General features: G+C 46.1%; 1 protein-coding gene and 1 pseudogene across 3 annotated transcripts in view; both read right to left on the bottom strand.

The window, feature by feature from the left end:
- The window catches only part of KCNH1 (potassium voltage-gated channel subfamily H member 1), a gene marked incomplete at its 5' end in the record, with an annotated part of 257,134 nt that overhangs the window by 64,689 nt on the left and 168,533 nt on the right, over positions 1 to 23,912 (bottom strand). For both annotated transcript variants that reach the window (XM_081111939.1, XM_081111938.1), the window contains 2 exons: positions 1,874 to 2,126; positions 8,072 to 8,271. In XM_081111939.1, the coding sequence (XP_080968065.1) occupies positions 1,874 to 2,126; positions 8,072 to 8,271 (453 nt within the window). The remainder of the gene's footprint in view (positions 1 to 1,873; positions 2,127 to 8,071; positions 8,272 to 23,912) is intronic.
- LOC308534660 (acidic leucine-rich nuclear phosphoprotein 32 family member B-like) lies at positions 17,465 to 18,978 on the bottom strand (annotated as a pseudogene). The gene has a single exon. The product of its transcript is annotated as an acidic leucine-rich nuclear phosphoprotein 32 family member B-like (transcript).

Below are 23,912 nucleotides of genomic sequence, written 5' to 3'. Positions count from 1 at the left end.
CGCTCAGCTATGAACAGTGACCTTTCTCCTCATTCTTGGCGTCTGTGCTAAAATTAAACAGCGGATGGAGCGGGGAACGCAAGTACTGAAAGGCGGGAACAAATTAGCGGAATGTAAATGAGTGAACTGCTAACAAGGGGCTAGAGACCAAACAGATGAGATAAATGAGCTCTGGGCTTGTTTCTAAAGACTCCTGCTCTATATGACAAGTAACGATGACCCGGCTGTCCCCCTTCCTCATTGGAGCACCGGATACACAGTAGCTGCTCAGTAATTACTTGTCCAATGACCCTGTAGACCAGCGGTTCTCAACCTCCTGGCCCTTTAAATACAGTTCCTCATGTTGTGACCCAACCATGAAATTATTTTCGTGGCTACTTCATCACTGTCATGTTGCTACTGTTATGAATCATCATGTAAATATCTGATAGGCAGGATGGTCTTAGGCGACCCCGGTGAAAGGGTCGTTCGACCGCCAGAGGGGTCGCGACCCACCGGTTGAGAACCGCTGCTCTAGAAGCACCTGCATTCTCTCTAGGATAACAGTTATCAAGCAATGTGATCGTTGCTTTTTAAATAATGTCGGCCTCCTCCACTGAAGCTCCTTGAAGGCTGGGCTAATGTTCGGTCCACAGCTGCATCCTCACCCCCATGACACTGTTTAAGACATGTTGGCTGGATTGAACTCAAGGGTAGCAAGTGGCAATAAAGATCGAGCTCTCATACCCATCTGATGCTTGGAAACCTGTTTAGAGAACAAGAACTCAGAACTTAGGCTTCTAGAGAGCAGATCACTTGGAATCTCTTCTGTGTCTTGGCCCAGAGGTCAGGTTGTCTCCAAGAGCTTATATCATCCTTTTTTGGAATAAGTGCCTCTTGAAATCTCCTGGCTCCTAGGGATGCGTGGAAGATGTTTTTTCCTAGTCTGGACAGCTTGAAGGCAACAACCACTTTGAACCCATAGCTGCTGAGCGATGTCAGAGGCCCCGTCCACATGGCTAACTGGAGCAGGCAGAGTGCTCGGGAGGCCTGAGGCAGAGGGCTGGATTTGGAGAAGCGGTCACTTGACCAAGTAAATCAACAATAAACCAAGGCCGGTGCTTCCCCACAAGAAGCCCAGGCGGAGGGGAAATGGGACATGTCTTGGACGCAGTCATTTGCCTTCCTCACTCCTCTGCAGCTCTCTCATGCTTCCATGCCTAAGAGTCCACACCCAGCTCCTAAGAGTGCCGCTGTTTGTGGCACATCAGTAAGGGGGCCCTGAGCATGAGTCTATAAGGCAGCTAGTATTCCTTGGAAAGCCATATGGTGCTATCTGTGAGGGGATGGAGGGTAGATGCCCCACACTAAAATATCGGTTCAAATTCAAAGGAGAGCCGACTAGGCACTAGTTACTCTTCTTCTTATTGAAGGCAGGGATATATGTCATCTCCCTGCAGCAATGTTCAATCGATGGCTATACCGTTCCTGTGCCCTGTTCCTCATACACGTCAAACCTCACGTCTCTGTGGATGAGAAAGGCAAGGAACAGAATAACTCTGCCTGCAGAGTTCGCTGGATACCAGGAATCCAGAACACTTGTTTCAGCCTCCGCCCCCCTCCCAGACTCTATCCCAGTCTCCAGCACCTGCGGAAGGAATAGAAATCATCCTCGATTATTAACCTGAGCAGAATGTAACCAAGAGGGCAAGTTCGCCTGGGGCCAGAGGAGCAAGAGGAGGGCTGCATATTCATGCACTCCAAGGTCAAGCAGGAGCAAAGTTTGGAATTTTTTTTTTTTTTTAAAAAACACTGTCTATGTCTAGATACTTAGTTTGAATCTCAATTCTAACTCTGGTATAACTTAATCTCTCCCAGCAAAGGCAGCACCTACCTAGGATGGCCACCACCTCGTCGTCCTGGATCACCTCCAGGGAGCCGGAGACCACGAAGCAGAGGCTGTCGACGCTCTCTCCTGCGTGGTAGATGAGGTCCCCCGGGGCGCAGTGCACCGTCTGGAACTCCATGGCCAGTGCCCGCAGGCAGCCGTCGCTGGCCAGCCGGAAAGCAGGGTGCTCCTTGAACACCTTGCGGTTCAGGTGCACGCAGATGTCAGCTCTCATGTCCTTGGGACAGATCTGCAGGACCTGGCCAGGCAAGGGAAGAAACAGTGTCAGGGCCCGCCTCGCTGTGGCCTCCAGCCCACTGCCCCTCGACACCTGGGGGCAGAAGCAACCCCCACTGGGCTAGACTGCACTCGAGGTGCTGGCAGACAAGACGGCCACAGTCCCAACCTCATGGTGCTTACTTTCTTTGGGAGGCAGTGGTCCCCAAAATCTGTGTTAAGTGCTCAAAATAGGCTTCCTAAGATTAGAAGAGCTGGAAGAATGGGGGACTCTTCAGGTAGCTGAGGAAGGCCTCTCCGAGGAGGTGACATTGAAGCTGACACCTTCATGATGTATCAGAGGGAGCCATGTGAAAGAACATTCCAGAAGAATAACAAAAGGCTGTGAGGAGACCTGAGCATAGCCAATGTGAATGAAGGGTAAGGGGTAGGAGATGAGGTTTCAGGAGGATGCCAAGCAGAAGAGCATGTAGAGCCATGAGGTATGAAAACCCTTTGATTTATTCTGTGTGATGGGGACACATTGGAGGACTTTGAGCAGGGAAGTGACAGGACCTGACCTATACTTTAGAGGATCATTGCAGCTACAGAGGGGAGTTTGAGGGTCCTGGCTTTGGAGAGCAAGAATGGAGCCAAGGAATCGAGTTGAGGCTGGTTAGCTAGATTGAGGTACTCGCCTCTTCCCTCCCCATCTGTATGGCAACCACCACCTAGACCAGTGATGGCGAACCTATGACACGCGTGTCAGAGGTGACACGCGAACTCATTTTTTTGGTTGATTTTTCTTTGTTAAATGGCATTTAAATATATAAAACAAATATCAAAAATATAAGTCTTTGTTTTACTATGGTTGCAAATATCAAAAAATTTCTATATGTGACACGGCACCAGAGTTAAGTTAGGGTTTTTCAAAATGCTGACACGCTGAGCTCAAAAGGTTCGCCATCACTGACCTAGAGAATTCTGGAAAATGCCAGATAAGGATAAAATCTCCCTCTCCCATGGGAAGGTGGTACCTGGCCCTCTCTGCCTCCACACTGTGCAGATCCACACCCTTATGAGTTCTTCCCGGCCAGCCCCAAATATAAGCCTAGCCCCCGAGACCCTTCGGGGAGACTCACTCCCTGAGTGTGTACTTTCGCTTTAATAAAACCTCTGTGCTTTACCGAATCTTTCTGTCTCATTCTCGAATTCTTTCTTACTCCCTGAGTGTGTACTTTCGCTTTAATAAAACCTCTGTGCTTTACCGAATCTTTCTGTCTCATTCTCGAATTCTTTCTTGCATGGAGACAAGAACCTGGACACTGCCACAGGGTTGAGGCCTCCCGTGGCCTCCCTGTGAGCCTCTGGCATCAAAGTTAGGTCCCTCCCGCAGGTGTCCAGGTGAGGCCTAGGGGACTTGGACCGGAATGCTGGCAGTGGAGCCAGGGATAGGGATCATGTTCAGAACTGACATGATCTGCAGACGCACGGAATATGGGTGTGATTTAAAGAGAGATATAAAGTAATATTTACTAAGCACTTACCGTATGCCAGGCATTGCTAAGTATTTTAGAGTGGTTCATTCATTTCATACTTATTTACAGAGCATCTGATTATATGCCAGGAATCATTCTAGGCTCTGAGAATGTAGCAGAGAACAAAATAGACAAAAATCCCTGCCCTTGTGTAACTTAACATCTAATGGGAGGAGACAAATAATAAGCAAAATAAGTAAAATTTAGCAGTAAGTGCGGAAGAGAATAGGAAAGAAGGAAGGGAAGGTCAAGGGAATGTGATTTTACATTTTTGAGTATTCTGTGCATTCGCTAACTGAATCCTCACATGACCCTCGGAGGTAAATACTATGATTGTACCACTTGTCCGAAGTGGCACAGCCAGGAAGTGGCAGAGCTGGGATCTCAAGCTACATAGTCAGGCTCCTAGTTTATATGCTAACCACTCCCTATACAGTGTGGCTGCCCAACACAAATGGGCTTGCAATTTGGTTCTCAGTATTTAGGAAACCGAGGCAACATGGGAACTATGAGAGGCTCTGGGTCTCATCTTTTAAGGAATGAAAATTTCTCAGCCTCTTCCAGGGGGAGAAATATTTCCTTGGACAAAATATTTGCAAGAAGCCATTGCATAGCCTCCTCCATATTAAGGAACACAATAGCCCCAAGTGGACTTGTTCAGAGAAATTAGAAGTGTTCCTGAAATAATCCTAACACACAATCAACCATGCCCAGTGAGGACATTTCTCCCCCATCCCCGCGTCCCTGCCTTAGCACAGGCCATTTGCCTCAGCGTCTGTGCTCACCGTGGAATTTGCAAGTCCCTCAGCCTCCTTCAAACCCCAGCTCCAATCTCGACAGCTTTGCTCCTACCCCACCCTGCTCAGGTGCCCCTAAACTCTGCATGGAGGCGTGGCTGTGAAAAGAGGGAAAACAGTTGAAATGCCACCTCATTTTCCTCTCCAAGTGGCTTAGCTGCTCTACACTTGGGCATCTCCTGTGAAATGCACTCTGCTACCACTGGCTGGTGAGGAATAAATGAAATTACACCCACCAGCACACTTCCCTGGGGAAGTGCCTGGCCCTAGGAAGGGCCTCGAGGAATGCCAGTCCCCTCCCTCTGCGTTCTTGCTCTGGGGTTGCAGGTTTCTAAGGCGGCCAGGATGTTCTCTGGGAGAGAGGATGGAGGACTGGCCGAGACAGAGGAAAATTCAGACTGCCAGTGCTTGGGAGTGCTTGCTAATACTTTCCTCTTTAGAGCTCATTAAAACAAGACTTCTGGAGAAATGTGGATTTCATTCGGATCCTCCTCTCTCCAAACAGAACACCAGGGAGTGTAGAATGCTCACGTGTCATGTCAAAACTGTGCTCGGTGGTTCGAAACCAAGATTTATTCTTTAAAGTTCACCTTTAAATATTTGGTTTCCTCTGGGCTGGACTTTCCTGGCAGAGGCTGCTAGTGACGAGGCCTTGGCATGGTGACAATGTTTTATTCGTGGGCACCGTTCCCGGAGCCACTGGGAAGCATGTGTGAGGAGCAGAGGGACCCTGGGGTGGAGGAATTACGGACTGTCAGACACCAGGCATCTCCATCAGCCTTCTGTTGGCGCCACACTGGGCGGGGTAGGGGACCCTGAATGCCTGTCTCTGAGGGCGAGTGTCAGCTCGAGGCCCTGCCATGGGCCACCTTCCCTTCCACTTGGTTCTGAAGAGAGACTATGCCTGCTGGTCCTTGAGCCTTGAAGGCCACAGGGGAGAGGTCTCCATGGCAGCTCCTGGAGCCCCTCCAGACTGGAGGACAGCAGCGACGCTGGGAGAACAGGCTTTCAGGCAGGCAGATCTGGATCCAATTCCTGCTCTAACACTTAGTAGTCATGTGCACTTGAAGCAACACTTAGCGTTTCCTCCAGACTCGGTTTTGGAACTCGATCACAGAAGCCTCCTGGGCTCGCGAGCCGGCACATGCGGGGCTGGGCGCACGTGGGCTCTGATTTCGGATGTTCTCAGGGCAGCCTGAGGGGGGCTCTGAAAGTCCAGAAGGTCAGAGTTCAAAGGGCCTTAGAGGTGGGCCTTCGTACTAAGCCATCTCCTTTCCAGGTGTCACAGACTCCGAAGGACAAGTGACATGCTCAAGGTCACCAGCCAATTACTAGTAAACGGAATGAGCCCAGCACTACCACCCTCCCACCACACACACACACACACACACACACACACACACACACACACACACACCTTGGCTCCCCTGCTCATCACTGACCATTCTGACCTAGCATGGAGGAGAGGGGACTGCTGGAGAGGCATGGGACATGGGACTGCAGTGGCCGGCTGGCAAGAGCAGCCATCCCAGGTCAGGCTAGGCTCTGTGGGGAGTTGCCTTAGCATCCCTTCTTCTATGGCAGTGGTTCTCAACCTTCTGGCCCTTTAAATACAGTTCCTCATATTGTGACCCAACCATAGAATTATTTTCGTTGCTACTTCATAACTGTAATGTTGTTATTGTTATGAATCTTAATGTAAATATCTGATATGCAGGATGGTCTTAGGCGACCCCTGTGAAAGGGTCGTTTGACCGTCAAAGGGGTCGCGACCCACAGGCTGAGAACCGCTGTTCTATGGGCTGAGAACCTGGGGCAGATCCCTAAGTCCTGGGTGGGGGAGGAAGGGGGAAGGCTGTCAGTGCTGTCTCCATGGGCAGCCACCCAGCTCTGCCTGCAGCGTGGGTGGGGAAGGGGCTTCTTCCCACGACCAGCTTTGCAAAGGCACCCTGGCCCCATGGGAAAAGGAGCCCCAGGGCTGAGAGAGCAACGTTCCTTTCTGCTCCATCAGCTCCCAGGCACCCCCAGGACCCACAGCCTTGCTGACAGAGCAGAGCAGCAGCAACAGGCACCGCTGGGGCCGGGGACTGGCAGAGCCAGGGACTAAGTCCTGTCTGTCTGAGAAATGAGGGCAACTCTGTGCTCGTCCTTCTTCCCTCTACCACATGTTTTATTTATATTTTTTTAAAAAATGATAGTAGGAAAAGCACAAATTTGAAGTCAGACAAACTGGGTTCAAATCCTGGCTTTGCCGCTCTAGTCTGTGACCACGGGCAGTTAATGAAATTAATTGGGCCTCCGTGTCCTTATCGTTTTCAACAGCAATAACAGCAGGGTCCTTGTGAGCCTGCGTGAAGCATGAATACAGAGCCCGACATGGAGACGGGCAGCAAGTACCTGTGCTCAGTGTACGTTCAACTCACGGAAGCTGGTGCTCTGGTGTCGCTGTGACGTCACTGTTGTTATCATGGCAGAAGTTCAACAGAACTAAAGTACCGATCCTTTTAAGTTGGGATCCGTTAGGTTTAGTTCCAGTTTTCCTTTTAAACAGCCAGCTCTCAACCAACTGTTCTAAGGGAGGGAGCCCAGGAGCTCAGGCAGCGGTCCAAAGCCAGCTGAATTTGGCTTTCACTGTGTCCTAAGGCATTTTTGCCATGGTGTTATCTTTCTGTTTTCCTCATTCTAACAAGGAGAGGAATCAGTATTCCCCCAAGTACTTACAAACTGACGATAAAAGAAGAAGTGCAGTTGAAAAGACTGAGAAGCAGCGGGGAACGGGCCTAGGATTACATTTTTGCTTATAGAAAATACACAAAGGAGATAACCCTTAAGTGAATAATAAAGCCCATTCTTCCCTCTATTCTCTCCAATAGTCTGTTCTCTATTCTTCACTTTATTGAAATGCATCTAGAATAATGCAACTCTCGGGAAACAAGAGGGATTTGTGGTCATTTCCACTTTCTAGGTGGGAAAGCTGATGTCTAGGGAGGTGCCTAACCAATGCCTTGCCCAAGTCAGCTGATGGTTAAGGCAGCAGCCCTCGCTCAGTGTTTCCCAGACCTGTCTGATAAATAGAATCACCTGGGCGCTTGTTAAAAATGCAGATTTCTAGTCTCTCCATTACCCCCACCCCCACCCCAAGTTCTCATTCCATAGATCTGGGGTAGAGGCTGGGACTCTGCTCTGAATGACCACATCACAGGATTCCTATCAAGGCCAAGACTAGAGTGAAGCCACAGTCTTGGGCACAAAACTGAAGGGGATGCTAAACAGTCAGCAATCGAGATAAATCATGGTTTAATGCAATGTTTTAAAAAATCATACAAAAAACCATGGTGAACAAAATATCAGAAGTTTGAATACACACAGGATCAGTAGCAGTGCTGTGCCATGCTAGCCTGAGGCAAAAGGACAATCAGTAATACTGATGACCGCGCCCTGCATGGCCCCGATTCTCATCATTATATGAGTGTGGGAAATTCTGCCCTGGACAGTTAGACTTCCATTTCCATCAAAATCTCTGGAGGTAGGAACTGGACACCCAAAGCCACCCAGGTGAATTTGAGGCACAGCCAGTTTGAGAATCACTGTCCTAGAAGAGCCCCAGGTCTCCCCGGGAAGGTTGGCTTATCTGAGCTCGTCGCCCTCCTCACCTTCTCTGTGTCAATGCCTCTGGACATGGACCAGGTGGACACGATATAATCCATGACTCGCTCACTCAATCCCTTTGGCACCTGGTAGAGCTTCAGGAAGTCCCGAACGCTGTTGAGCATCTCATGGTACCTGTTGGTGTTGGCGTACATCTGTTGGAAAATGGTCGTCACATTCCCGAAGATGGTGGCATAAAGAAGTGCTAGAGGCAAGAGGAGGAGAAGAAACGACACATGAGTGGTCCCTGAACCAGGGTCCAAGAATGCCCGCCTTGCCTAGAGCCGGCCAATGGCCAGAACTGCCCTCCCTAGGACAGGCCGTCCTGACTTCCCAGGAGAACCTCATCCTGACTTCCCAGGAGAACCTCATCCTGAGAGCCTCTGGGAGTGGAGTCTCCAACCACCAGACCAGGAGGACAAGGGCAGGGTGGTGGGAGCTGACATGACCAGGGCCAGAGCTAGGATACAGAGAGTGATGGGCGCAGTGGGACTACTTCATTAGTAGAGCCACATAGAGTTTGAGCCATGCCTGAGGCCACCAATGAAATGTGTTTCCATGTACTCCGTACCAGCCCACATCCAACCCTATCAGCAAGTAATCTTTATGAAACCCTGCCATGTGCCAAGCACTGTGCTACCTGCCGGGACAAGAGGGTGAATGAGACACTCAGTCTCTCTTGGCCCTCACACAGCAAACAGTGTAGCGGAGGGACAGACCTGGAATGCGTAATCACAAATAAGTAATTAAGAGCAAGTCTGCCGAGAGCGATGGAGGATGTACTATCTTTGCATTTCCTGTTCAGGTGCATGTTAGTACCACAATCCACTTCACTGTCATGTGACGCCTGGGGTGGGGGGTGTTATGGCGAGAAAAAATCAGGTCCCCTCTGAGATGTAACAAGAACATACTCTGTGCTCCTGCTGCTCCCCCAGGTTAGTGTCATGAAGGAGGACCATTATGTCATCACAAAACCCCACCTTCTACTTCTAGCTCCCAGTTGCCCTTGAATGTTGACCTCAGGTGTCAGCACTTCCAGGAAACCTCCCCACAAGGGTGACCGTGACTTCCAGGCATGTCTATAGAGCTCATATTACACATGCTTCCTTCTTGACAAAGCATGAGTTGCTTGAAGACTGGACACATCTGTTTCTTGTCACTGTATCCCCAGGAGCTAACACTATACCAGCACCCAATAAATATTTATCAAATTTGTGAATTTCACACACAGTTTTGCTCTGGGTTTTTTAAAATGAGTTATTGATAAACAATAAACTGCACATGTTTAAAGGACACGATTTGATGTTATGTGTGTACACCCATAAAACCATCACCACAATCAAGATAGTGAACATCTCTATCACTCCAAAGAAGTTTTGTCTTGTCCCTTTATAATCCCTCCATCCCTCCTGCTTCTCCCTGTTCTCAACACTTTCCCATTCCCAAGCACCCGCTGATGTTTTCTGTCACCATAGATTAGGTTGCATTTTCCATGATTTTATATAAATGGAATCATACAGTATGTACTTTTTAAAAGCATCTTTATTAAGATAGAATTCATATACTATAAATACATCCATTAAAGAATACAATTCAATGGATTTTAGCATATTGACGGAGTTGTACAACCATCACTGCATCTAAGTTTAGAATATTTTCATTCCCCGCACCCCCCAAAGAAACCCTGTACCCATTATCAATCATTCCCTGTCCATCCACCCCACTCTCATCCCCAAGGCAACCACTTCCCATCTCTATAGATTTGTCTATTCTGGAACATTTCATATAAATTAAATTATACAATATGTGGCCTTCAGTGGCTAGCTTATTTCATTTATCAATGTTTTCAAGGCCTATCCGCTTATTGTTGAATAATATTCCATGTATGGATATACCACTTTTCACTTATCCATTCATTAGTTCGTGGGCATTTGGGTCATTTCCACTTCCTGGTTATTATAAATAATGCTGTTATAAACACTCATGCACAAGTTTTTGCATGAGTATGTTTTTATCTCTCTTGGGTATATACCTAGGAATGGAGTTGCCGGGTTATATGGGAACTCTATGTTTAACATTTTGAGGAACTACCAAATGGTTTTCCAAAGTGGTGTACCATTTTACATTCTCACCAAAGGTGTGTAAGGGTTCCCAATGTCTCCCAAAACCCAACACTTGTTATTCTCTGTTGTTTTTTTAATTATAATTGCCATCTTAATGAGTGTGATCTCTATCTCACTGTAGTTTTGATTTGCATTTCCCTGATAGTTAATGAAGTTCATTAAGCACCTATGCATGTGCTTATTGGCCATTCATATATCTTCTTGGGAGAAATGTTCACTAATCTACCTAATTAGTACATGCAACCTAATCTACTTTTGGGTTGTATCAACAATAGTTCATTACTCTTTTTAAGAAATGAAAAAATTATGTTGAAATAATTATAAACTCACAGAAAGCTGTAAAGATAGCACAGAGAGATTCTGTACAACTCTCACCCCATCTCCCCATCGGTTATATCTCAAATAATAAGAGTACAATATTAAAACCAGAAGATTTGCATTGCTATAAAGTATGTGTATAATCCTGTGGCGTTTTATCATGTGTGTAGATTCACGTAACCAGCACCACATCTTACACCACAAGTTCCAAATACAGGACTGTTCTATGGTCACAGAGATCTCCCTTGTGCTACTCACACTCCCCCCAAAAAACCACGAATCTCTTCTTTTTTTATAATTATGTCATTTCAAGAAGGTTCTATAAATGGAATCATATAGTATGCGATCTTTTGAGACTGGCTTTTTCCACTTAGAAATATCCTTGAAATCCATCTATCTTGTTGCACATATCAATAGCTCATTCCTTTTTTTGTTGATGAATTCTAGCCCATGGTATGGTACAGTACATCGTTTCTTTTAAACAATCCTACTCAGGCTTAGGAGGCAGACTAAGAGGGAAGGAAAGAGAGAGAAGGCATGGATCTAGAGGCCAGGGAAGGAAACCTTCAGGTAGTCGGCCTGGCAGGGCTGGATACGGTGCCTGAAAAACGGAGGCCACAGATCCACCTGGAGAGAACTGTAAAGGAGGGTCAGAAAGCGCTGCCAGGGAGCGGTGTTCACCTGACTGACCAAAAGGAGGCGGATGGAAAGCAGCAGTCGAAGCCTGAATAGTGCAGACGTCAGCTCTTCAAAGTTCCTAATACCTCATATACAACGAGGTGGCAACTCCTGCCCACCCCCACCCCCCCGCCCCGGGGGGACCTCACCAGTGGCCTCTGCACCAGCCTCTGGGGCTGGATGGCTGCCTGATCCCTGATCCCGTCAGTCTGACCTCAACTCAATAAGCCTGTATGGCAGCCCTGCCTCAGCACTGTCTTCTGGCCCAGCGGCCGCCAACCTTTCGGACCTCACAGACCACCGGTTGGCGACGGCTGTTCTGGTCCTCAATCGACTGGAGGTCACGCGTAAAGCATGGAGGTGCTTTGCTCAGGAAAGCTGCCAGAAAGTTAATGTAATCCGGCGCATAAAACAACAGTCACACCAAATCAATACAGAAAGAACAGAACCGGCGCAGGTCTGAGACTCTCGTGCTCTGGCCACAGGGAAGGCAGTGACGCCACATCCATCATTCCCGGCCCAGGGCTGCTTCCGTCCCAGCCTGGAAGCTTAAGGGTCCTCAGGAGGGCCTTGCTCAATTATTATCACTATTATGAAATTTTATTATTATTAAAAATAGAGTATTCTGCTCTAGTTTTAGATGGAGCAGGTTGTGTTTTACATGTCTACATGTTATTTCTTGATATCTTATCTATAAAGCATTATGCCCTTACCTACCACTAACTGGGAGAGCAGACACCGCATGGATATCTGAATGTGACGTGGGAGAGTACAGCAACATCACTGTCCTGACTGAACCTCAGCGCAGAGGCGCCTTGGATGGCCCTCAACGTGGATGAGTTGGTCTTTCATTTTGGGAAAAGGAGCAAGAAGACCTCTCCCAACCCCAAGACAAAATGCTGATTTGGAAAAGAGGAGGCTTATTTCTGCGTGGTGGGCGTGGCTCAGTGGTTGAGCGTTGACTCATGACCCAGGTCATGGTTGGATTCCCAGTCAGGACACATGCCTGCGGTGTAGGATCAATCCCCAGTAGGGGGCGTGCAGGAGGCAGCCAATTGATGATTCTCTCTCATCATTGATGTTTTTCTCTCTCTTCCCCTCTCCCTTTCTGAAATAAAAATAAAAAAGAAGAGGAGGCTTATTTCTGCACTTGAGTGGTTTACAATTAATGTTGTATCACATCAGGAGTTCTGGGTCTCCTCCAAAGAACAGTAAGGTAGTATCTCTGGCGCCTAATTAGAAATTGCTGTATGGAATTTCTGTATGGGCAAAAGTTTGTCTCCCTTTTTAAAATGTGGTATTTATTTTTGTATACACAACACACACCCAGTTTAGAGTCAAATGCCCAAGACATTTAAAAATTCCTTATTCCCCTAGGCCATCTTTCTTTTCACCAATTTTCTACTCTGCAAAAGCACCCACTTCCATTGTTAGTTGATTCTTTTGCTATTGGTCTCTCTCTTTTAATACCATGCTCAAACTGCTATATCCTGATATTTCAGTTGTAGGCATTATCCATTGACCTCTGAGGGTTGAACTCTTTTCCCCACCTCACCTCCAATCTCACACTCATATGCACAACTTTTCCCATTGCCCCACCCTCCCAATAGAATTCCATCCTCACATTGGTTACATAATTATCTATGTTTACATTATTATAAGTAGATGAATGCTATTCACAGCTAAGCCATTCACAGCTAAGTCATGTATTATACTGTGGTTACTTTTCCTTTTCTGCAATGTAGCTAATAATGATCTTTGTCTTTTCTTGCTTGGTCTACTTATGGCTAATGTGACTCCAAATTCTCCTGCAGATAAATGCCTCTTCTTACTATATCAAAACACAGTAGCTAGTTTATTAATTAAAGAAATCTCTCCTAGAGACTTCTGAACTATTGCCTTGTCATCTGTGTGGACGTCTCTGCCCCTGTATCCTGGGAAGTCCCTTCATTTAGTATTCAGATTGGATCCCAACCCCCTGTCTTCCTCCCTCTTGTTTTATCCCTTTTTGCTGGTAGAAGACATAGTCTAACAGCTTTCAGAGAAAGGAAATATGGGAGCACGATTTTTGAGACCTAATGTTTATCCTTATACGGAATTAACAGCTTGGCTGGATGTGGCATTTTAGATTAGAAATCCTTTTTTTTCCCCCCAGAATTTTGGATGCATTTTTCCATTGTGTTCCCCTGCTATTGAGAAGTCAAAAGCATTCAGATCCTCCATCCTTTAAAATGAATCTGGGTTGTTTTTTTTCTACCTAGAAATTCTTTTTTTCAGCAATGATCTAAAAATTCATAATAATGGACCTTTTGTTTTGTTCACTTTTTAAAAAATATATTTTAATGATATTTTACAGAGAGGAAGGAAGAGGGATAGAGAGTTAGAAACATTGATGAGAGAGAAACATCGATCAGCTGCCTCCTGCACACCCCCTACTGGGGATGTGCCCGCAACCAAGGTACATGCCCTTGACTGGAATCGAACCTGGGACCCTTCAGTCCGCAGGCTGATGTTCTATTCACTGAGCCAAACCAGTCAGGGCTGTGTTCATTTTTAATCCATTATGCTAGGCTTTCAATAAACCTTTCCAATATGGAAAGTTATGCCCTTCAAGGAAATTCTCTCTCTCTCTCTCCAGCAGATCAAAGTGGGTAACGAAGGATAACCATAATAAGGACACTTTTTATTTCTAGTCATCTTTCTTTTATCCCTTGGAATAACATTCTTCATGCTTTCTCTAAAGGCCATGGAGAAGGAAAATTGAGAGACTGTTCTATGAACTCAGGATAGAGGGAAACCCTAGTCAGAAGCAACACAAGGGCAACGGAAAAGAAGTAGGTAGCTCAATCCCTAGGATCTTGGTGGAACAGAAAAGAGACTCAAGGAATGTGTTTAGGGCTATAGGTCCTAAGCCCCTGGCTCTTCTCCGCTCCCACTTAACCTGCTCTCTAGCTCCCCATTCTTCTGAGCTCCCAGTCTCTAGATGAGAAAGATGAGAGAAGGGACATCTACTCCAGGTTCCAGAAGCGGGGCGGGCACCTGTCTGCTACCACAGGGAGGTGATGAAGGGAAGAACCATCCCTGTGTTAGCAGGGCATCCCTGGCATTCTAGAGACTAGCTTCTGCAAGGCCCTTAGAACCTCACCAGCACACTTTTAATATATTTTTGTTGATTTCAGAAAGGAAGAGAGAGGAAGAGATAGAAACATCAATGATGAGAGAGAATCATTGATTGGCTGCCTCCTGCGTGCCCCCTACGAAGGGGTTGAACCCACAACCCAGGCATATGCTCTTAACTGGAATCAAACCCGGGACCCTTTAGTCTGAAGGCCGACACTCTATCCACTGAGCCAAACCAGCTAGGGCTCGCCAGCACACTTTTAATAATCAGTGGGTTAGATAGACTTATGGCTCCTCGAGCAAGCTGACCATTATTCATAAAATTATTTCTGTTGGAAAATGCACTCCAACTTCTAATAAACAGCCTTGCAGAGCATAATTTATCCCTAAACTCGAGAAGGATATATATATATTTCACTATCTCTGCAAGTGTATTAAAGCTTAGAGATAAAGAAAGGATTAAAATCATATCTTTTGCCTCTGAAAAAATGAAAAAAAGTGTTGCCCTACGTTGGTAGTTTATGGATCTATCCAAGCCGACTTTTCTATGCAAAATTCCAGATGATATATTAAAATCAAATTTAAAGAAGACTCTACCCCTAAACCTATGTTTGCTTCTATAGTCTTAATTCCCAGGAAAAGACCACGAGGCCTTTGTTAGCCCCTCACCTGGAAATTCCATTCGGCAATGATGGCGGCATGCTGGTCATGGAAGATGGGTTGATATGGTTATAGCCACATTGGCTCTCTGACGTCTTTTTCCTCACTTTCACGCCAAATTACAGAAAAAGAAAAGACTGAAAAAGCGTGGGCTGAGCGAATACATAGGGGGAATAACTATTGATAAAAGAGACAAATCAGGAAACAATATAATAATTGAAAAGGTAATTATTCGAAATGGAGGTAGGCTTTCAAAGTCATGGAGGCTTCATTACATAGACAGGATTGATTCAATCACTGGCCACTGGCGAATGAACTCAATCTCCAGCACCCGGGGGAGGGAAGCTGAAAGGCCCAACCCTCTGTGGTTCTCAACCTTCCTAATGCCGCGACCCTATAATACAGTTCCTCATGTTGTGGTGACCCCCAACCATAAAATTATTTTCGTTGCTACTTCGTAACTGTAATTTTGCTACTGCTGTGAATCCTAATGTAAATATCTGATATGCAGGATGTTTTTTCATTGTTCGCGACCCACAGGTTGAGAACCGCTAAATCCCATGGTTGGCTCCACTGGCACCCAGCCCCATCCTTAGGTGCAGGTCCAAAGGTCACCTCCTTAATATAAACAGAGACACTCTCATCACAGGATGAAATCTTGAGCTGTCCAGCTCCAGCCTGCTCAGGACATGAATCATCCCTTTGTTTAGCGTATCCACACTGGGTACACTCTGCACAGTACCTGTCTCAGGTACCAGATTGACTGTTGTGGCATTGCAGTGCTTGTAGTCAAGTGGCCCTTATTTTACTTAATAATGTCCCCAAAGGGCAAGAATTGTGATGCTGGCAATTCAGACATGCCAACGAGAAGCTGTGAAGTGCTTCCTTTAAGTGAAAAGGTATGTGTGTACAGGGGAAAATAGAGTATACACGATGTAGGGCTTGGTACTGTCCACGGTTTCAGGCATCCCCTGGGAGTGTTATTGAAGGTGTTATTCCCCCTTAAGTAAGGGGGCAGGACTGACTCTACCTTGATGTACAGGAAGATTGACTTTCCTGCCAGCCCTGTGCCCTCATTCCTCCTCAAGCAGGACAGCTGTTGCCCCGGGCACAGAAAGTGCCCCCTAAATCAAGGCGTAGAAAACGCACACATTCCCTATTATATAACAAGCAAAGCCTGAAAACTTTCATTTCATGTCCCGCTAAGAATAGCACAGAGTCCTATGCCACACTGAAACTCTGCTGTGTTGGTGAATGTCACTTAACAAGCAAAATTCTTACAGGGGAGACAGAAGGTTATTTTCAGGTACTTCTCATCTGCCGAATAAAGCATCAGCTCCCACTCCGTGCTAACCCGCCACCAGCGTCGCCTGTGCAGCCTCATTTCAACCAGGGCTTCAATAGCACCGCAGATAAAACGCGTAGCAATTTCCACAGGCAATTACTTCCGCAAATGACTCCAGAAGGTCAGGTACAGGTTGGAAAGGTCTCCAAATAATTTGCTACTTTCACCTCTTTTGTGCTTGCTGAGTTCTTGATGGCAAAGAGACGACCCCTTAGTTCAGGTGAACCTGGCTAGAGGGAGGCTCGCAGCGGGCTTACAAACCCAGGTCTTGCTTTCCTTCATAGGCTGAGAGCCCTCACTTTTCTGTTTCTCCAATGTGAGTCATCAAAGAAAACCTAATTAATAGAGCCATTTAAAATAACACATACTTTTTAAAGCCATTTAAACAAGTGTGTTAACTTTCACCAGGCTCCTTTCCAATAGTAATTATGTCTACTCCTGAAGTTACAAGCTCTTGCAAATCTCGAACTTCCTTGCTCTTCTACATCTCACAACAAAAAACAAAACAAAAACAAAAAAGAAAAAGGAAAAGGAAAGCTTCGGAGGGCACCCCTGTCACCATGGTGAGCCAGACTGGAACATCGCAGTGACAGCACTGAGTGCCTATTAAAGACGTACCTCTTCCAGTAATAATAACAGGAAGCAATGAAAATCACTTTCTCTACCACTGGCAACTCTAATCGCAGCACCTGACCTCCACATCTGTTGGTTTTCCTTCTGTAACACCCATCAGTCTTTCCGTTTTCAAAGGCAGAACTGGAGATTTTAGTTGCTAAGTGACACTGTAGCTCCTAGTGCCTCTCTCCACATTGCCTCCAAAGTAATAATTATCCTCCAAAGTAATGCTCGATCCCCCAGCTTCCTGCTATACAGGATGCCAACAAATAGGCATAAATTGTCATACTAAACAGAGTTTTCCTTCCTTCAGGAGTCAGTGGTCCTAATCCTGACTCTGCTGTCTACCAGCTGTAAGGCACAGGGGGCCCAGATATTTGTGTAACGAATGAATAAATTAATAATAACAATTGGTACTTATACAACTTTTATGATGTGCAAGTCATTCTTATAACCAATTTGCATACATGATTTATCGTAATGGTAGATACTATTATCTTCATTGTATTTATTTTTTATTTTTAAAAATATTTGTATTGATTTCAGAGAGGAAGGAAGGAGGGGGGCGGGGAAGCTCAATGATGAGAATCATCTATCGGCGGCCTCCTGCATGTCCCACACTGGGGACCGAGCCCGCAACCTGGGCATGTGCCCTGACTGGGAATCGAACGGTGACCTCCTGGTTCTTAGGTCGACGCTCAACCACTGACTGAGCCATGCCAGCTGGGCTTATCTTCATTTTATTGATAAAGAATGTGAGTCAAGAATGTTTGTGACTTGGCCAAAGTCACACAGCTGGTAAGTGGCCGATGGAGGATTCACACCCAGTCAGGGTGGCTCAGGAATCCACTCCACCACTGCCACAGCGCCAGATTCCTCATATGGACTACCTCAAATCCCAGCACCTCTATGAGGTAAGGACTATCATTACCCTTATTTGCAGATGGATCACAGAGAGGTTAAGTATCTCGGCCAAGTCACATAGCTGGTAAGTATAAAGCTGGATTCAAACCCAGGCAGTCCCACTACAAAGTCCATGCCCTTTCCACAAGGGTTTCTCAGCCTCAGCACCACTGATACTTTGGGCAGCAAATTCGTTACTAAGGAAAGCTGTCTCTTTTTTATTTTAATGTTAAGATTTTATTTACAAAGCTTCTTTGTTGTACAGAAGGTAGAAATGCTGTTACAACCTGAGTATAATAGACTGTTGACTCACCAGTCCCAGCTATCCACGCCAGAGCAAGTCTTACACAAAAACCTAACAGCACTTACACTTTTGTTGGGGTGAAGTCCCAAAGCTTGATGGTGGATTTCCGAGAGGAACGCAGAATGGCACTTTGGGTGGGTGGGCTCTGTTCCACAGTTACCTTTACAAAAACCAACAAAACCCAGCTACCAAATCCATATGAGCCATCCAACCAATACTAAACCGGTATTAATCATCTTCTCCTTCGTAATCTGGTTCTCTTTCTCTTTTCCCCTTTCCAGCTTTCTTTCTCCTCTTCATCCTCATCCTCTCATCAACTTCTCCATCATGTCCCAATTCTTCTTCCTTCCCACTGACTTCATCCCCATTATCAAACTCTTCCTCCTCACCATCCGCGTCTTCATCTTCTCCTCCTTCATCCCCCTCTTCTTCATCTACATCATCTGCTTGGCATCTGAGTCATGGGGTTCTCCATCTTCTCTCTTAGAGCCATCCAGGTTGGTCAGCTGGGGTAGGCACTTAGAGACTCTCTTGGAAGTCATTCAGATTGGTAACCTCACAGTTAAACTGACCCAGGCTTTTCAATTATTCCAACTTTTTCAAAGGTCCCAAGGAGCTGGTATTTCCACTGAAGTGTAGATGTGTGAGATTTGGACATTTTTCTGCTACCCTGTCCAGACCTCCAAAGATTCTGTTGTCACCGAGCTCAAGCCTTTTCCATTTACATAGTTTGGGGAGATTTGAAACTGAAATCAAGCCTACATTTATCAAACTTAGGAACTCTAAGTTGACAAATTTAGCTGCTAAGCCCTCAATTTTCCCATCCTTCGATTTGCAATTGTCCATCAGTTTGCAAACCAGTTCATCAGCTCCAGGTCCATGGGTCCCCTTTCCCTCCTCTTCAAACTTAACTGTGGCAGCGAGGCCATCATAAGGGGCTTCCCAGCAAGGCCAGAGGCCTGGGGCATGGTCCCAGAAGGCCTCAGAGCCAAGTTACTCACTGGAGCAAGAGAAACCAAGGAGAAAAGGGGCTGGAACATGGTGCTGGTTTCACTACCCCCCTCCCCTCTCCCTCTCCCCGTGCACCCAGCACTGCGCTTACAGGTGAGGAGGCTTGGGCAGTAGCCGTCTTGTGAACTGCAGGATGCTTAGCAGAATCCCTGGCCTCTTCCCACTGATGCCTGTAGCACCTTCCAGTTGTAACAATGAAAAATGTCTCCAGACATTGCCATATGTCCCTTGTGGGCAAATCCACCCCCAACTGAGGGCTATTGCTCTACACTTTGCTGCCTTTCCTCAAGTAAATAAACCTGCCAACGGAGGGAGTCCAACAAGAAACAGGACTACGTGGGGTCCAAGTCCTTCTGACCTCCAACAAAGGATGATGATTATGAATTATAATTATGGAATCAGAAAGAAAAATTGAAGTGCTGATATTACACCAGATCTGTGCATGATGATAAAAACTTGGCCTTTCTCATCTTCTTAGAGACAGAAAGACAATTTCCAGAATAATAGTAATGCCCATACTTGGCTTTTGGACTTCTCATAAACCCAGACATCTGTTTTCAACCAAAATTTTGACCAGGGAGGAAATAATTCTCTTATCATTGTCCCACACCCCGAGTCTCTGCTGCCTCCTTCCTACTGAATCAGACATAGCAAAGCAGTCAGAGCTTAGGTCATACTGACTGAAGGGTTGAACACCAACACCGCTAGCTACTTGCTGTGTGACTTTTGGTAAATCACTGGATGTCTTCGAGCTCCATTTTCCTCATCTGTAAAATGGGGTAATACCATCTGCCTTACAGTAAGATTTTGGTGAGGATTAAATGCGATGACATATAGAAGTGCTCCATGCAGTCCATGGTCAATACATATCAGTTGTTGCTATGTTATTATTATTCAAGATCCAACCCAAAATGTAACTCTTCCAGAATTCCCCTGAAAATTATCATATCTGACTTCCCCACTGTGCTCCCCAGTATAATGCATGTGAAATTAACAATGCTCCCATGGACCCTACCTAGCTGGGACTACCATGACCAGGATTCTCAACCAGGGGCTATGTTAGAATCACCAAGAGAGCTGTTTAAAATTTACATTTTCCTAGGTTTAGTTACACCCAGGGGTGAAGTGGGGTGAGAAAAAGGTGAGCAAGTAGACTTTAAAAAACTTCCCATGATTCTTACAGGCACCATTTCCTCATCCCCATCTGTGAGCCTCTAAATTAGTCTGCAAGAAATCACTGGATGCCTGGTTTTGTGAAAGTCTGGTTATGTTCAACTATTTTTAAAATGTATAAGGAAAAGATTGTGATCTCTTTATGAAACTAATTATAAAACAACAGGCTTCACCAAGAAGTACTTAATTGGTACTAGTGTTAAAAAATAAAAGAGAAGGAATAGTTAATTGAAGAAATTAGCAACTAAGTTGATGTATAAACTTTTTCCCAACTGAGAAGAAATAATCATAGGCTAGATTCACTTTTTTTAAAAAAGTAGATTTACATTTTTTAGAAAGTGGGAAAATATCGCAGCCTTTTTCCCCCTCTTTTTTCCCTTGAAAGAGGAAAAATTAACCATAGATAGAGAAAAAGGTAATTTGAGGCCTTGAAATTATCAAGGTCATTATTTTTCATGAAGAGAGATGGCTAAGGAGGGCTGGCCAAGTATGAGGAGGAAGGAACGGGACCTTCATCAGGGGTCCGAAGAGCCAAGTGTTGAGGGTCTGACACCTAGGACAGGCCCAGAGCCCTCGGCCTCCTGCCCTTGAATCACTAGGGCTGTGAAGGTACAGAGAAAAATAAAAATTGAGCTAAGCAGCGTCAGACACGTTGAATTTAGGAAGGGAAACAAAACAACATTCAACTTGTACTTAGCCATTTGATAACATATTTTATATACCTTGATAGATTCGTCCATAAAATAGCGATCAGAAGTAATGGATTCTACTCTTCTGTTGATGGTGCTGCAGCTAATAGAAAAGGCCTGGGTGGTGAACTTCTCCAGGTTTCTGAGTCAGTTTCACCACAGCACCACCACTGAGCTCTCAAGGACTGTAAGAACAGTGCTTAGCAACATGTAATCAGCCCTGAGAGAGGCAGAAGAAACAACTCCAGAGAATTCTGCTGGAGGAGCAAAGCCAAGGCCGGAAGGAAGCACATGAGAAAATGTTCTGGGGATGGAAATAGACAAAGGGGCAGAAGGCAGGGACGAGAACAGCAAGGGCCAGAAGATAGGTGAGGCCATTGAGCTACAACATATAAGTATACGGAAACGAAGTCTGCATCTAACTGACCCCATTTGGGGGACTGAGCAAAGAAAGGCCCCCTTCATGAGAAGATGCCAGAACTAAGTCTTGAATTGTTCTGGTCCATGAGGGAGAGGGGGTAAATGGAAAATTCCAGGCACAGGAATGGCATGGCCAAGATGGGAAGGTTGAGAGAACAGATACTATTGGAGGAACTGAAGTCTCTCAGCAAAGCTAGTGCTTAGAATGCAAGGATGGTGGTGGGGTGATCCTAGATAGGAGGTTGGGGTGCGACAAAACCCACATCATGAAGGGAGTCCTTGGGTTTTATCCTGAAGGCAGTGGAGCTCCTAATCTACACCTGGTATCTCTGCCCTTGAACTCAGCATGGACATGACAACTTCAAGCAGCATCCCAAGATTTGGATGCTGTCCTGCTCACAAGTTCCAGGGGAGGGATGAGAGCAGCCCTCCAACTGGGTGCTCATCCTAACAGCTGGTTAACTACCCATCTCGGAGTTTATGAGTGACCTACCGGTATCACCATACCTTCCAAACTACTCAGTTGGTTTGCCAAGTCAGGGTATCAATAGACATTATAGAATTAACTTGTTGTTTGCTAATCTGATAGAAAATGTTGTTTAGTAGAAGTTTTCAAATTGCCACTCTGAAGCTTTTGAAATATTTTGAAATATTTTCCAACTTTATTGAGCACACTGGGAGGAGTGTCAGAAAGATGTGTTCACTGAGTGAGGTCTACAGGTTCAACAACTGTTAGTAAACAGAAGCCCAGAAGCACGTCCTCACCCTCCCTCAGACAACACTCCTCTCAGGCAGACACAAGGGCGGAGCCTGGCTCCACCACGGCCTCCACTTCTAACACACAGACTTCAGCTCCACGCACACAGGCTCTTCAGAGCCAATGACACTGGATGCCTCCCTGAATCTGAAAGAGGGGACGTCGAGAACCTGAGCAGTGACAGGTTTGGCCCTAGGAAGGTTGCTATGGCAATGCCAATATGAGGAGGAAAAGGAAGTTTTGAAGCCCGAGCTTCTAGAAAGAGCACGTAAATAGCCTGTATTCTGCCCTGAGAGGCATGATTAAAGCTCGGTGCTGCTCCTCAGTGGGGCTTACCGGGCGCTCCCACGGGAGAAGGCAGCGAGGGCAGTCTCTGCAGGGGAGGAGTATGTTATCACTGACGTAATTTACAATGGCCAGCTTCTGGTGATAATAGAGACAGTGCAACTTTCCCTCGATATTTTAATCTTTTTGAATGCCCTACAGCCTGTCCACTAGTGTGGACCATTCCCACCCCCGCCCCCCAATCTCACTCTTGAGATGGCCCCACTCCTTCCTGGTCTCTGGTTACAACAGGTGGGCTGGGGTGTCACAATGACAAAACAGGATTTTCCGAGCCCCATTGGGTACTTGGTTGTTTAAACAGCAGCACGATACTTTCTGCTGCTTAGAAACTGCAGATCACGTGCCCTCTTTGGAAGGAAAAGCTGTCAACTATTTAATCAGAAGTTGAATGGGCTTTCAGCTTCAATTTAAGGGACAAACTTGATCTCTTCATTCATTCATTTGTTTCACAAACATTTTATCCAGCATCTCCCTTGTGATAAGCATGGCACTAGCACTCAGCTACCATGGCCAATAAGACCTGGTCCCACATGACTATATAAGTGAGAGATGGTGTGGTCAGGGAGTGGCATGGGCATTATGCCCGGAGGAGAGCTTTGAGAAATACATGGGAGATGGAGGTGTGGTGGTGGAGTAGGGAAGGAAGACTCCCAAACAAAGGCAACTGCTTCAGCCCTGGGGAGCAGGGTCTGGGTGGGGCATGGTGAGAGATATGGCTGGACAGGTGGGCAGAGACCTGAAGCTTTCTGTGCTTGGATTTTACTTCATTAAGACTTGCTCGCCTCACCACACCACTAGTGTGTGCTATGGACCCATGGACATTTCCAGAGCTTCATTGAATTAATGAGGGCACGGGACTGCCCTTTGCTGAAGAATTTCCATTACTCAGTTATTTCCACCATTAACTCTTATCACTTTGATTAAATCCTGGCAGAGTAATAAAGCCACTGCAGGTCATCCGCCAGTGGGTCAAATAACATGGATTGAATGCCCGATTCCCCCACCTACCAACTCTCCTTCCACTTTCTTTATCAGTCTTGCCATGGAGGCTAACCACATTAGTATCATTTCTGCACACGCCCATTTCCTCATACTTCTCAATTCATTTACCTGAACACTCTACTTCCGTTATGTTTCTGCTGTCCACTTTCTCTACTCCATTTCAATCTCTCCCCAAGCCCTGTTCTCTCTCCGGTCCCTCCCAGACCACTTCAAATCCTGCCTCTATGGTGCAGTGGCTGGCCATCTTTCCAAGACCCTCCTTCGATCATATCATTCCAGCTCCAAACTTCAGAGGTCCCCCACTGACTCAGCATCCAGTCCATCCTCCCTGAGCACAGCACCCAAGCACATTGACTCCAACCTGCTTTTGCACACCTGTCTTC

This window comes from Myotis nattereri (genome assembly GCF_964212035.1).
Source record: "Myotis nattereri genome assembly, chromosome: 18".
Lineage (NCBI taxonomy): Eukaryota > Metazoa > Chordata > Mammalia > Chiroptera > Vespertilionidae > Myotis > Myotis nattereri.
Note: the sequence above shows the minus strand (reverse complement) of the source record. Positions and strands in the feature narration are given on the sequence as shown.